The sequence below is a fragment of the Rutilus rutilus genome (genome assembly GCF_951802725.1).
Source record: "Rutilus rutilus genome assembly, chromosome: 20".
Taxonomy (NCBI): Eukaryota; Metazoa; Chordata; class Actinopteri; order Cypriniformes; family Leuciscidae; genus Rutilus; species Rutilus rutilus.
In genome coordinates, this window is record NC_140225.1 from 247,501 (window position 1) to 262,500 (window position 15,000).

At 46.7% G+C, this 15,000-nt stretch overlaps 1 protein-coding gene across 1 annotated transcript in view; it reads right to left on the reverse strand.

Moving 5' to 3' along the window:
* The window catches only part of lclat1 (lysocardiolipin acyltransferase 1), an 18,955-nt gene that overhangs the window by 1,983 nt on the left and 1,972 nt on the right, over window positions 1-15,000 (reverse strand). The window contains exons 2-6 of the mRNA XM_084392313.1: window positions 12,933-13,111; window positions 12,632-12,830; window positions 11,243-11,389; window positions 7,479-7,595; window positions 1-640 (exon numbers count right to left, since the gene is read on the reverse strand). The exon at window positions 1-640 is cut by the window's left edge and continues 1,983 nt beyond it. Coding sequence (XP_084248439.1) covers window positions 138-640; window positions 7,479-7,595; window positions 11,243-11,389; window positions 12,632-12,830; window positions 12,933-13,103 — 1,137 coding nt within the window. The 5' untranslated portion in view covers window positions 13,104-13,111 and the 3' untranslated portion in view covers window positions 1-137. The remainder of the gene's footprint in view (window positions 641-7,478; window positions 7,596-11,242; window positions 11,390-12,631; window positions 12,831-12,932; window positions 13,112-15,000) is intronic.

The window sequence follows — 15,000 nt, forward strand, 5'->3', positions numbered from 1 at the left end:
CGGCGCTCGCATGATGTGTGTAATGCCAGAGAATGAGTGGAATCCCTCTGTCACATTAGGAGCTGCGCTTCTTCCTCTCGCCAGCAGGAGGCGCTGTGGCCGATCGCTAACATGCTAACACACACGCCAGCGTCTCCTCACTCCTCCTTCTCCTCCACTCCTCCTCCCCGCGAGCTCCAGTAGCGGTGGCACGCCAGCTCCATCAGCTCCACCCCCCCCGTGACCCTCTGCTGACCCAGGAAGAAGACCACCATGAGCAGGAAGTAGATGCGTACGGGAACCCAGAGCCACAGGCCGAGGCAGGAGGCGCTGATGATGCCGGTCCAGAACACCAGCGAGCCGGCTTTGATGAGGGACACCCTGAGCTGGCTCTTACAGGGCGGCACGCGGGCCTCGGGCTCGTCGAAGCGGCGCGGATCGGCCCGGTAGAACTCGCTGAGCCGGTTCTCCTTCTCCCGCCAGCGCTCCTGACACCACAGCTGGAGGTCCGGTGAGCATCTGGGCAGAACCGACACGGCGTAGCGGCGCACATGGAAGTGGATCTCGCGGGGGAACAGGCCCAGGACCAGGTGCCGCTCCGTCTGAGGGATGTTCTGCGGATACGCCACCGTTATATCGTGGACCGCGTCCAGGTTATCTCCTGCCAGGGGAAATCAGCTAATCAGTGGTGTGTGGAACTCATTACAAGTAACTTGAGTTATGTAATCAGATTACTTTTCCAAGTAACTAGAGTTTTACTTCTATTCTTTTTACGCATTACTTTTTCAATTTACAACAAAATATCTTGCTTTTTCAAATACGTAACACTCGTTACTTTTTCACATTTATTGACTGACAGCTCTCCTGTGCTCATGTTGAGAGAAATAAAGTGACGACCAGTGTCTTTGCTGCTGACCTTCAATGATCTAATTCAACCATACTAATAAGCAAAAATGACTTTAGATTAGATTCAGAAATTAGAGTGTTGAACAACTATTGTCTCCTATTGTTCTTTAATCCAGAACAGCTGAAAGGTTTGTTTGAGCCTCTGCTGTACTCTACTGTACTCTACCTCTACTGTACACTACCTCTGCTGTACTCTACTGTACTCTACCTCTGCTGTACTCTACCTCTACCTCTGCTGTACTCTACCTCTGCTGTACTCTACCTCTACCTCTGCTGTACTCTACCTCTACCTCTACCTCTGCTGTACTCTACCTCTACCTCTGCTGTACTCTACCGTACTCAACCTATACTGTACTCTACTGTACTCTACCGTACTCTACCTCTACTGTACTCTACCTCTACTTCTACTGTACTCTACCTCTACTGTACCTCTAACGTACTCTACCTCTACTGTACTCTACCGTACTCTACCGTACTCTACCTCTACTGTACTCTGCCTCTACTGTACTCTGCCTCTACTGTACTCTACTGTACTCTACCTCTACTGTACTCTACCGTACTCTACCTCTACTGTACTCTACCTCTACTGTACTCTACCATGCTCTACCTCTACTGTACGCTACCTCTACTGTACGCTACCTCTACTGTACTCTACCTCTACTGTATTCTACCGTACTCTACCTCTACTGTACTCTACCGTACTCTACCTCTACTGTACTCTACCTCTACTGTACTCTACCGTACTCTACCTCTACTGTACTCTACCTCACTCTACCTCTACCGTACTCTACCTCTACCGTACTCTACCGTACTCTACCTCTACCGTACTCTACCGTACTCTACCTCTACCGTACTCTACCGTACTCTACCTCTACTGTACTCTACCTCTACCGTACTCTACCTCTACCATACTCTACCTATACTGTACTCTACTGTACTCTACCGTACTCTACCTCTACTATACTCTACCTCTACTGTACTCTACCTCTACTTCTACTGTACTCTACTTCTACTGTACCTCTACCGTACTCTACCTCTACTGTGCTCTACTGTACTCTACCTCTACTGTACTCTACCGTACTCTACCTCTACTGTGCTCTACCGTACTCTACCTCTACTGTACTCTACCGTACTCTACCTCTACCGTACTCTACCGTACTCTACCTCTACCGTACTCTACCGTACTCTACCGTACTCTACCGTACTCTACCTCTACCGTACTCTACCTCTACCGTACTCTACCTCTACCGTACTCTACCTCTACCGTACTCTACCTCTACCGTACTCTACTGTACTCTACCTCTACCGTACTCTATCTCTACTGTACTCTACCGTACTCTACTGTACTCTACCGTACTCTACCTCTACCGTACTCTACTGTACTCTACCGTACTCTACCTCTACCGTACTCTACCTCTACCGTACTCTACCTCTACCTCTACCGTACTCTACTGTACTCTACCTCTACTGTACTCTACTGTACTCTACCTCTACTGTACTCTACCTCTACTGTACTCTACCGTACTCTACTGTACTCTACCGTACTCTACCTCTACCGTACTCAACCGTACTCTACCTCTACCGTACTCTACTGTACTCTACCTCTACCGTACTCTACCTCTACTGTACTCTACCGTACTCTACCTCTACTGTACTCTACCGTACTCTACCTCTACTGTACTCTACTGTACTCTACCTCTACTGTACTCTACCGTACTCTATCTCTACTGTACTCTACCGTACTCTATCTCTACTGTACTCTACCGTACTCTACCTCTACCGTACTCTACCGTACTCAACCGTACTCTACCTCAACCGTACTCTACTGTACTCTACCTCTACTGTACTCTACTGTACACTACCTCTACTGTACTCTACCGTACTCTACCGTACTCTACCTCTACCTCTACCGTACTCTACTTCTACTGTACTCTACCTCTACTGCACTCTACTGTACTCTACCTCTACTGTACTCTACTGTACTCTACCGTACTCTACCTCTACCGTACTCTACCGTACTCAACCGTACTCTACCTCAACCGTACTCTACCGTACTCTACTGTACTCTACCTCTACTGCACTCTACTGTACTCTACCTCTACTGCACTCTACTGTACTCTACCTCTACTGTACTCTACTGTACTCTACCGTACTCTACCTCTACTGTACTCTACCGTACTCTACTGTACTCTACCGTACTCTACCTCTACCGTACTCTACCGTACTCTACCGTACTCTACCGTACTCTACCTCTACCGTACTCTACCTCTACCGTACTCTACCGTACTCTACCGTACTCTACCGTACTCTACCGTACTCTACCTCTACCTCTACCGTACTCTACCGTACTCTACCGTACTCTACCGTACTCTACCTCTACCTCTACCGTACTCTACTTCTACTGTACTCTACCTCTACTGCACTCTATTGTACTCTACCTCTACTGTACTCTACTGTACTCTACCGTACTCTACCTCTACCGTACTCTACCGTACTCAACCGTACTCTACCTCAACCGTACTCTACTGTACTCTACTGTACTCTACCTCTACTGTACTCTACTGTACACTACCTCTACTGTACTCTACCGTACTCTACCTCTACCTCTACCGTACTCTACTTCTACTGTACTCTACCTCTACTGCACTCTACTGTACTCTACCTCTACTGTACTCTACTGTACTCTACCGTACTCTACCGTACTCTACTGTACTCTACTGTACTCTACCGTACTCTACCTCTACCGTACTCGTACTCTACCGTACTCTACCGTACTCTACCGTACTCTACCGTACTCTACCGTACTCTACCTCTACCGTACTCTACCTCTACCGTACTCTACCTCTACCGTACTCTACCTCTACCGTACTCTACCTCTACCGTACTCTACTGTACTCTACTGTACTCTACCTCTACTGCACTCTATTGTACTCTACCTCTACTGTACTCTACTGTACTCTACCGTACTCTACCTCTACCGTACTCTACCGTACTCAACCGTACTCTACCTCAACCGTACTCTACTGTACTCTACCTCTACTGTACTCTACTGTACACTACCTCTACTGTACTCTACCGTACTCTACCTCTACCTCTACCGTACTCTACTTCTACTGTACTCTACCTCTACTGCACTCTACTGTACTCTACCTCTACTGTACTCTACTGTACTCTACCGTACTCTACCGTACTCTACTGTACTCTACCGTACTCTACCTCTACCGTACTCTACCTCTACCGTACTCGTACTCTACCGTACTCGTACTCTACCGTACTCTACCGTACTCTACCGTACTCTACCGTACTCTACCGTACTCTACCGTACTCTACCTCTACCGTACTCTACCTCTACCGTACTCTACCTCTACCGTACTCTACCGTACTCTACCGTACTCTACCTCTACCGTACTCTACCTCTACCGTACTCTACCTCTACCGTACTCTACCTCTACCGTACTCTACCTCTACCGTACTCTACCTCTACCGTACTCTACCTCTACCGTACTCTACCTCGCGACAATATAATCAATCACACAGCCGAGATTTACTATATAGTATACCGTTAAACCAAAATTTATTCAGACATCTTCAACATTTCTCACATTATCAGTTTATTCGCTATTGTTTAGAAAATGGTAATAAAATATGAGCAGAACTCAGTTGATATTTGACTGGTTTTGTGTTAGACTGTCTCACACATGAATTATGTTGAATATCTGTCAGCTGTTAAATTTAACTACACAATTAGATAATATCAGTTTAGCTCAACCAATCACCAAGCAATGCTCCATTGTGTTCAGTCTGTGTGTAATAAGAGCATTAGCAATTAAAGAAAACACTTCAGTTGCAGCTCCTCTCTTCCCAGTCTGTCAGTAACGCCAGAGCCCGTCTACGGAGAGCCTGCCCACTCCCTATTAAGTCCTATTGTACCAAATTTTGGTTGTAGTTCCACCAGAGCTCCACTGGGGGCGATCGCCATGAGTGCAAAATGAATGGGAGTCTATGGGGCTAGACGGCTAAATGTGTCTCTTTCACCCGATTGCCGTTGAGAAATCTCACATTTGAGTGTAGATTTTGCAAGTTCAACATGGGTTACAGGTCGAAAGTTGAATGAACGAGTACTTATGTCCTTTCGATTTCTTACAGGTTGAGTTGTTGTTGCCCATAACACGCTAGCATTCTGCTAATGAACGCTGATTGGTCAGTGAAGGACTGATTACGACCAGAGATACCGCTTGATGGCATCGTGGCATCCGAAGCGGGACCAGAAACAAACAAAACAAAAACTCGTCTAGCACGTGTATTTACCTGTGTCAGCTGTGTTGTCGATGCCTCGAGAGAAAACAAAGTGCAGAGCGCGAAAGCACCAAAGTGACTGAAGGATTGCCGTAAAGCAGTATCTCTGGTCGTACGATGCGTATGACGTCATTGACACTTTAAAACATTTTTTTAAGCAAATAAGTGACTCTAATAAATCTAACACCCAGCAATGTGTAATTTCTTTGCATCTCCTGTCGAATACAACATTCAAATTACTAGACAAAAAATTATATCCTGAGAAAAGTGGATTTTGGTTGGTATAGCGCCATAGACCTCCATTCATTCTGCACTCGTCCTGTGAGCGCCCTCATATGGAATCAGAGTGGAACTGCAACCAGTTCAGAAGCCGGAAGTGTACTGAGAGTGAAACTTCTCGCCATATTAGACATTCTCTGGTAACGCTCTGTTTACTTCAGGGGTGATAGTAGAAAAAAATCCTGAGCCTGAACTTTTTTCCCTGGGAGGTAAGCGGGCCCTATATATCTAAGCCAAGATATATGCCCTGATTAACATAATTGTCAAGTGGGATCCAGGGGTGTGCTCCCCTATGAGAACATTTTGATAAATAGTCCCTTAAATGATAGTCTTGTGACTTTTGTGGATATAAATGGACATCATTCAGACATGAGATGAACAAACCCAATACAAGCCTATATTACAGTAGCAGGTTTCAGTAAGTCAAATTTAAGACCTTTTTAAGACATTTTAAGACCATAAAGATGGAAATTTAAGACCTACGACGCATTGCCAAAAAAATATTCAAATCGAAGAATTCATTTTATTTCAATGAATTCAGTCATTGAAAAAGCATTTATTTAATTTACAGATAAAGCAATCACATTAGTAACCTTCCACACCCAACAACGCGTGTCAGAGAAAAGAACAGAATCAGATATATATATATATTTTTTTTTTTGAAAATTGTACTTTGCATATTATACTGTAAAAAACACATAATTAGTTGATTTCAGTTGATCATAACTAGAGATGAAATGGCATGAACATTTCATTTAATGATTATAGTGACAAAAATGATCACGGTTATCACAGAATCCTGTTCAAAAAGTACTAATACTACACAATGAAATCAATTCACCAAGTTTTATGTCGAAAACCAGCAAATAACAAATAAAATAAGCATCAGTATGCACTTTTTGTTTACATAAAACATTAAAATAATACCATTAAAAATGATAGCCAGATTTTAAAAGTGTCTTGCAACATGTTATAGCCTACTAACATGTAAGTTACAAGTTCAAAAAGTTTTTTATAAAAAGATAAACCTCACATATTTCAGACTTTAAATGATTATTTATAAAAAGAAAGAGTCAAAAAAAGATACATTACTGACATTTACAATGCACTTTAGCTTATCTTTTATTATTAATAGTAAAATTAGGTCCGATTTTCCCGTGGCGTCTGTCATTGCTATGCAACCATGCTCTGCGCTCTCCACAACGACAAAAAAGTTTTATTGGCTAATGGATTTCCATGGAAAAAAACGAACGCGTCGCTTCAATTATGAGCGCGCTATTACCGCTTACCGCGCGCCTACATTTGAATGAACTTGAGCGTGCAAAAGACGCAATATATGAACGGCCTGTTGGCGAGCTACCTCAAATCAGGCTCGCTAGCGATAATTTTTTCGTCAAGTTTGATCCACCTTTATCAACAAGTTTGGTGTCTACTGTCTTCCCCTGGCTTCATAAAGTTGCACTCCATGACTTTGGCTATGTTTCGCGCTGCTAGTGTGGGAAACATATTCGTAGTGTATCATGTGTATGGGAAACACAAAACAAATTCGCACGTGGAGTGACTGCTGAATCTATCTGATTGGCCAAAACCCAAGACCAGCCCCTGCCTACCCTATTACCGATTGGCTGAAGTTTACTGGTGTGGTTTAGTGAAAGCAAAGCGCCTCTCACGCGAACGCGAACCTGAATTTTTTTTATTTATTTTTCTCTCGCAGACACGTCTGTACGCCGGAAATCCGCTATCAGCCCTGTTACTTCCTGTCTCTATGAAGCCCCTCCTTCTGAAAAGCACACTGTGCTCTGATTGGTCGGCTGGATCAGTGTGTTGTGATTGGTCGAGCGCTTCGAGTGTGTTTGGGAAAGTCCCGCCCCTTACCATAACCGCCATGACCCACACTGCGATGAAAACAGCAAATCTGTGTTTGATAAAACTAACGTTTCTACAGAATTCTGTTTTTGCAGTAAGGAAGCCCCTACAATTATATTTGGAACATGTGTGTATATATGATGACCTCTGACCTTTCCGCAGCGTGTCAACGATGAAGGTGAAGCCGGTGGTGCGAGGATGGAGAACGTACTCGTACTTCGGAAGACCGTTTTTCTCAGCAAACTCGTCACTCTTGGCGCGAGTGTTTTCTGCACAGAACAATGAAGAGCCGAAGCTGAGTCAGGATCATAGACTTCAGTAATCACATGATCTGAGTCACATGACCTGAGTCACATGATCTGAGTCACATGATCTGAGTCACATGACCTGAGTCACATGATCTGAGTCACATGACCTGAGTCACATGATCTGAGTCACATGACCTGAGTCACATGATCTGAGTCACATGATCTGAGTCACATATAGAGTTAAACATCCTCTCCTCATCATTCCTGCACAAGTCTAGAAGCCTTACAGAGACATATAGAGATTACAGCGGTTTCATCTCCGCAAACATGCTTTTCTTATTCAGTAGTTTTGTCTTGTTTCCAGTCCAAATATAAAAAAAATCATAAACCAAGATGCATTTACTACAGTAGTAAAATGCCATAAGATATTATGTCTTGTTTTCCGGGGGAATTAATCAAAATTAAGTGAGTTGATGCTTAAAACAAGCAAGATTATCTGTTTCAGATAAAGGCTGTTCTTCTGAACTTTCTATTCATCAAAGAAAATCATACACAACTGTTTCAACACTGATAATAATCATAAATGTTTCTTGATCATCAGATCATCATATTAGAGTGATGTGTGAAGGATCATGTGACACTGAAGACTGGAGTAATGATGCTAAATCAGCTGTTGATCACAGGAATAAATTACACTTTACTGTATATTCACATAGAAAACAGCTGATTTACACTGGAATAATATTTCAGTTTTTACTGTATTTTTGTAAATGCAGCTTTGATGAGCAGAAGAGACTTTAGAAACACTAAAAACATAAAAAAATTGTACCGATGTAAAACTTTTAAATGGTGTATGTGTGTGTGTGTGTGTGAGTCTCACCAGTGAGGTCGGTGCTGCGGTGTGTGTGTGTGTGTGTGTGTGTGTGTGTCTCTCACCAGTGAGGTCGGTGCTGCGGTGTGTGTGTGTGTGTGTGAGTCTCACCAGTGAGGTCGGTGCTGCGGTGTGTGTGTGTGTGTGTGTGTGTCTCTCACCAGTGAGGTCGGTGCTGCGGTGTGTGTGTGTGTGTGTGTGTGTGTGTGTCTCTCACCAGTGAGGTCGGTGCTGCGGTGTGTGTGTGTGTGTCTCACCGGTGAGGTCGGTGCTGCGGTGTGTGTGTGTGTGTGTGTCTCACCGGTGAGGTCGGTGCTGCGGTGTGTGTGTGTGTGTGTGTCTCACCGGTGAGGTCGGTGCTGCGGTGTGTGTGTGTGTGTGTGTGTGTGTGTGTCTCACCGGTGAGGTCGGTGCTGCGGTGTGTGTGTGTGTGTGTGTGTGTGTGTGTCTCACCGGTGAGGTCGGTGCTGCGGTGTGTGTGTGTGTGTGTGTGTGTCTCACCGGTGAGGTCGGTGCTGCGGTGTGTGTGTGTGTGTGTGTGTGTGTGTGTGTGTGTGTGTGTGTGTGTGTGTGTCTCTCACCGGTGAGGTCGGTGCTGCGGTGTGTGTGTGTGTGTGTGTGTGTGTGTCTCACCGGTGAGGTCGGTGCTGCGGTGTGTGTGTGTGTGTGTGTCTCACCGGTGAGGTCGGTGCTGCGGTGTGTGTGTGTGTGTGTGTGTGTGTGTGTGTGTGAGTCTCACCGGTGAGGTCGGTGCTGCGGTGTGTGTGTGTGTGTGTGTGTGTGTGTGTGTGTGTGTGAGTCTCACCGGTGAGGTCGGTGCTGCGGTGTGTGTGTGTGTGAGTCTCACCGGTGAGGTCAGTGCTGCGGTGTGTGTGTGTGTGTGTCTCACCGGTGAGGTCGGTGCTGCGGTGTGTGTGTATGTGTGTGTGTGTCTCACCGGTGAGGTCAGTGCTGCGGTGTGTGTGTATGTGTGTGTGAGTCTCACCGGTGAGGTCAGTGCTGCGGTGTGTGTGTATGTGTGTGTGTGTGTGTGTCTCACCGGTGAGGTCGGTGCTGCGGTGTGTGTGTATGTGTGTGTGTGTCTCACCGGTGAGGTCAGTGCTGCGGTGTGTGTGTATGTGTGTGTGAGTCTCACCGGTGAGGTCGGTGCTGCGGTGTGTGTGTGTGTGTGTGTGTGTGTGTGTCTCACCGGTGAGGTCGGTGCTGCGGTGTGTGTGTATGTGTGTGTGTGTCTCACCGGTGAGGTCAGTGCTGCGGTGTGTGTGTATGTGTGTGTGAGTCTCACCGGTGAGGTCGGTGCTGCGGTGTGTGTGTGTGTGTGTCTCACCGGTGAGGTCGGTGCTGCGGTGTGTGTGTATGTGTGTGTGTGTCTCACCGGTGAGGTCAGTGCTGCGGTGTGTGTGTATGTGTGTGTGAGTCTCACCGGTGAGGTCAGTGCTGCGGTGTGTGTGTATGTGTGTGTGTGTCTCACCGGTGAGGTCGGTGCTGCGGTGTGTGTGTATGTGTGTGTGAGTCTCACCGGTGAGGTCAGTGCTGCGGTGTGTGTGTATGTGTGTGTGTGTCTCACCGGTGAGGTCGGTGCTGCGGTGTGTGTGTATGTGTGTGTGAGTCTCACCGGTGAGGTCGGTGCTGCGGTGTGTGTGTATGTGTGTGTGAGTCTCACCGGTGAGGTCAGTGCTGCGGTGTGTGTATGTGTGTGTGAGTCTCACCGGTGAGGTCAGTGCTGCGGTGTGTGTGTATGTGTGTGTGTGTCTCACCGGTGAGGTCGGTGCTGCGGTGTGTGTGTATGTGTGTGTGAGTCTCACCGGTGAGGTCAGTGCTGCGGTGTGTGTGTGTGTGTGTGTCTCACCGGTGAGGTCGGTGCTGCGGTGTGTGTGTATGTGTGTGTGTGTCTCACTGGTGAGGTCGGTGCTGCGGTGTGTGTGTGTGTGTGTGTGTGTGTCTCTCACCGGTGAGGTCGGTGCTGCGGTGTGTGTGTGTGTGTGTGTGAGTCTCACCGGTGAGGTCAGTGCTGCGGTGTGTGTGTGTGTGTGTGTCTCACCGGTGAGGTCGGTGCTGCGGTGTGTGTGTATGTGTGTGTGTGTCTCACCGGTGAGGTCGGTGCTGCGGTGTGTGTGTGTGTGTGTGTGTGTGTCTCACCGGTGAGGTCGGTGCTGCGGTGTGTGTGTGTGTGTGTGTGTGTGTCTCTCACCGGTGAGGTCGGTGCTGCGGTGTGTGTGTGTGTGTGTGTGTCTCACCGGTGAGGTCGGTGCTGCGGTGTGTGTGTGTGTGTGTGTGTGTGTGTGTGTGTGTGTCTCTCACCGGTGAGGTCGGTGTTGCGGTGTGTGTGTGTGTGTGTGTGTGTCTCACCGGTGAGGTCGGTGCTGCGGTGTGTGTGTGTGTGTGTGTCTCACCGGTGAGGTCGGTGCTGCGGTGTGTGTGTGTGTGTGTCTCACCGGTGAGGTCGGTGCTGCGGTGTGTGTGTGTGTGTGTGTGTCTCACCGGTGAGGTCGGTGCTGCGGTGTGTGTGTGTGTGTGTGTCTCTCACCGGTGAGGTCGGTGCTGCGGTGTGTGTGTGTGTGTGTGTGTCTCACCGGTGAGGTCGGTGCTGCGGTGTGTGTGTGTGTGTGTGTGTCTCACCGGTGAGGTCGGTGCTGCGGTGTGTGTGTGTGTGTGTGTCTCTCACCGGTGAGGTCGGTGCTGCGGTGTATGTGTGTGTGTCTCACCGGTGAGGTCGGTGCTGCGGTGTGTGTGTGTGTGTGTCTCTCACCGGTGAGGTCAGTGCTGCGGTGTGTGTGTGTGTGTGTGTGTGTCTCACCAGTAAGGTCGGTGCCCTCGGGGAACAGCAGGAGCTGCAGCGGCTCCTTGATGTGGCAGAAATACTGCAGCATGTTGGACATGTGTGTGCGATCTTCCTCCCAGCGGCGGTGGATGAAGATGAAGGAGGCCACCTGCATCGCCCAGCCTACACACACACACACACACACACACACAGTCTATAGCAGCCTGGACCATAAACTGTAAAAAATCTGAAGAGTGTTTCTGAAGCCCAAAGTGGGCGGAGCCGGCCGTCGCCATCTTGTTTACGCATCACTCCCAGATAAACGAAAATGTGCAGCGAGGCGGATTAGCTGAGGTGGCGTGACGCTAACGCTAGCAGACAAACGGCTAGCAGTGACATCAACAGCAATCCACCTGTCACTCAAGTGGCCACGCCCTTAATTATGCAGAACTCTATATATATAATATTCACCTCCTCACAGTCGTCATGAAGGGCAAGATTAGCGATATAGACCAAAACCACTTTTTGCACCAGACTGATTTCTGCTGTAAAGTTGGGCATTTTAACATGGGGGATTATGGGATAGACTCTCTTCTGTCTCCAGAGGCCACTGGATGAACTGCAGTTTAATCACTTCAGTGTTGATTCAGGAGAGAGATGGGAAGGTTGCCGCTTTTTCAAACTCATCTCTGATCACCAAAATTACATATTTAAACGTTTTTCCTTGAAAAGAATGTCTTCATGTCTTATAATATCTTGACTGTAACTCGACACCCTCGCCTCATTTATGCTCCTCGGTGCGTCTCAATTCGCACACTATCCGTCCTAAATGGTATTCGAAAATAGAATTAGTACGTCCCAAATCGCAGTACCCGTGATACCCGAGATACCCGTGAAGCGCAGATCCGTAAACACACTAACGGCTAATATTACCCACAAACCATTGCGCTGTGGACGAGAGGATTTGATTAGAACTACAAACACGAGTAAAAAAGTGTTAAAAAACTACAGACATGGAGGACGCGCGAGTCCGGCGGTTATAGAGAGGGTTAGATACAGGGATTGAGTGATTCATTATCAGCATCTAACCTGACGAAAATATATTTATTCAATATTGTCCAGATTATATTTCATCTGTGAACTTCTGTAAAGATACGTTTAGCCATCAGCGTTTAAATGCATCATTATATTCAAACTGCAAACACACGAGGAGAGTCTCGCATGACAGCCCCGCGACTGCAGATCTACAGTCCACAACATTCCTCTAGGAAATCAGATTAGATTGAATGGAGGATTTGAACTGTGAAAGATGATTGACAGGTCGGTTTGAAGCTTGCGTACTCTTTTGCTACACACTCAAAAGTATGTACTTTTCTCCACAGAAACAGTTTAATGCGCAGTGTAAGCGGGTGAAGTGGCACTCACCGAACCCGGGCACGGCCTTGAGCGCGGCCTTGAGGCAGATCTTCTCCAGACGCAGGAAACTGAAGCGCAGGAGACAACACCACAGGAACATCCAGTCCAGACGCGTGCGGTGGTTCATGATGATCACGCTGCGCTCGCCGGGAACGAACCCGTCACCCGTGATGACCACCTTCACCCCGAACACCAGCTCCAGCAGCGCCTGCACACACACGCACGCACACACGCACAGGTTTATAACTGTGACCCCTGGACTGTTAGTAATCGGATGAGGTGATTCCCATGATGCAGTGCAGTGCCGTACCACGGGGAGCGTGAGCCATGTGGCCACGATACGGTCCGTGATCCAGCGGTACCAGGCCGGCGACACCAGCATGAGCGGCAGAACCGGACCCAGCATGAACACACTCCCGAAGAAACTGCCCAGGAACAGCGTGAGGAGGAAACACAGGCCTCTGACGGACACCGGCGTCATCCCGACTCCTGCCAACACACAACACAACACAACCATTAACACAACACACACACTCCTGCCAACACAGGCCTCTGACAGACACCGGCGTCATCCTACATGTGCGGGCTCCTGTTACCGTACTTCATATAGTCTTCATTAGTCCAGAGGAAGAGCACTGAGCCACAGACTGAAGCGCAGAACACAGGTGGACACACAGAGACTTCATCATTATCTCTTTCCATGACGTCACAGACATCAGCGCTAATGAAGGAAGAGCTTCAGTCATTAATGATCTGACAGATGAGTGTGTGTGTGTGTGTGTGTGTGTGTGTGTGTGTGAACTCTTCACCAGAGACTCGCTTCAGTCATTAATGATCTGACAGATGAGTGTGTGTGTGTGTGTGTGTGTGTGTGTGTGTGTGTGTGTGTGTGTGTGTGTGTGTGAACTCTTCACCAGAGACTCGCTTCAGTCATTAATGATCTGACAGATGAGTGTGTGTGTGTGTGTGTGTGTGTGTGTGTGTGTGTGTGTGTGTGTGAACTCTTCACCAGAGACTCGCTTCAGTCATTAATGATCTGACAGATGAGTGTGTGTGTGTGTGTGTGTGTGTGTGTGTGTGTGTGTGTGTGTGTGAACTCTTCACCAGAGACTCGCTTCAGTCATTAATGATCTGACAGATGAGTGTGTGTGTGTGTGTGTGTGTGTGTGTGTGTGTGTGTGTGTGTGTGAACTCTTCACCAGAGACTCGCTTCAGTCGTTAATGATCTGACAGATGAGTGAGTGAGTGTGTGTGTGTGTGTGTGTGTGTGTGTGTGTGTGTGTGTGTGTGTGTGTGTGTGTGTGTGTGAACTCTTCACCAGAGACTCGCTTCAGTCTCTCACGATCCTCCAGATCTAACTCTCTATTCTGTGTCGCAGGAATATGAAATATCTCATGAGTGTTCAGTGTAATGAAGGACATCAGCCGGTTAGGGTTAGGGTTAGGGTTAGGGTTAGCAGTTCTCAAAGAGGGTTAATGAAAATATGACCCGTCGGCCAAAGCATCAGGAATACGGTTCTACGGTACTAGCGTCAATGCTAGCCGGACAACTAGCTTGGGATTTAAAGACATTAAAGAAGATTAGCAGCTAAAGACTCCCTGAGATCAGTGTTTCTGTGATCAGGTCTGTTTCTTCCTTCACAGATCTACTATATGACACTTCTCAGGGATCGTACAGTAGTGAACACTGCCAAGTGGACTTTCATACGTGTAATTAATTGTGAATTGCCAATTGTGAAAACATTTGCACCTGAAGAGACTCTGAACCCTTAGAAGGGAACAAATGTGTCTATAGTTCTACAGATTCAATCATGATTATTGAGAAATCAAACCCTCAACACATCTTCCTATATGAGACGCTTCTAACCAAGAAATAAATAATGAATATTTCAGCAGGAAAAGTGCAGAATCATTCACAGATGTGTGTGTGTGTGTGTGTGTGTGTGTGTGTGTGTGTGTGTGTGTGTGTGTGTGTGTGTGTTATAGCAACCAATCAGCAAATAATAAAATAAGTGATTTAATTATTACTATGATTGAAGTGTACCGATTTACATTTATGGTCAAATAATATATACTTTAGTGTCATTTCTATTTAAACTTGTAAACATATTTGTAATTAGACATTTGTAATGAAGCAATTTAGTAGAGTTTAAATATATTAACTTTAAATGTCATATTAAATAACACTACAGTTAATCATCACTTCAGTTCAGTCATATAGCCTAGATAGAAGTATAATGTGAACATTATAAATGTGTGTTTGGGACGTGGCTTTTAAAGGTGAGACTTTTGTTTTTGTAATCAGGCTCTCAAATATTATATAAAAATGTAATGAAGCAATTTAGTAGAGTTTAAATATATTAACTTTAAATGTCATAT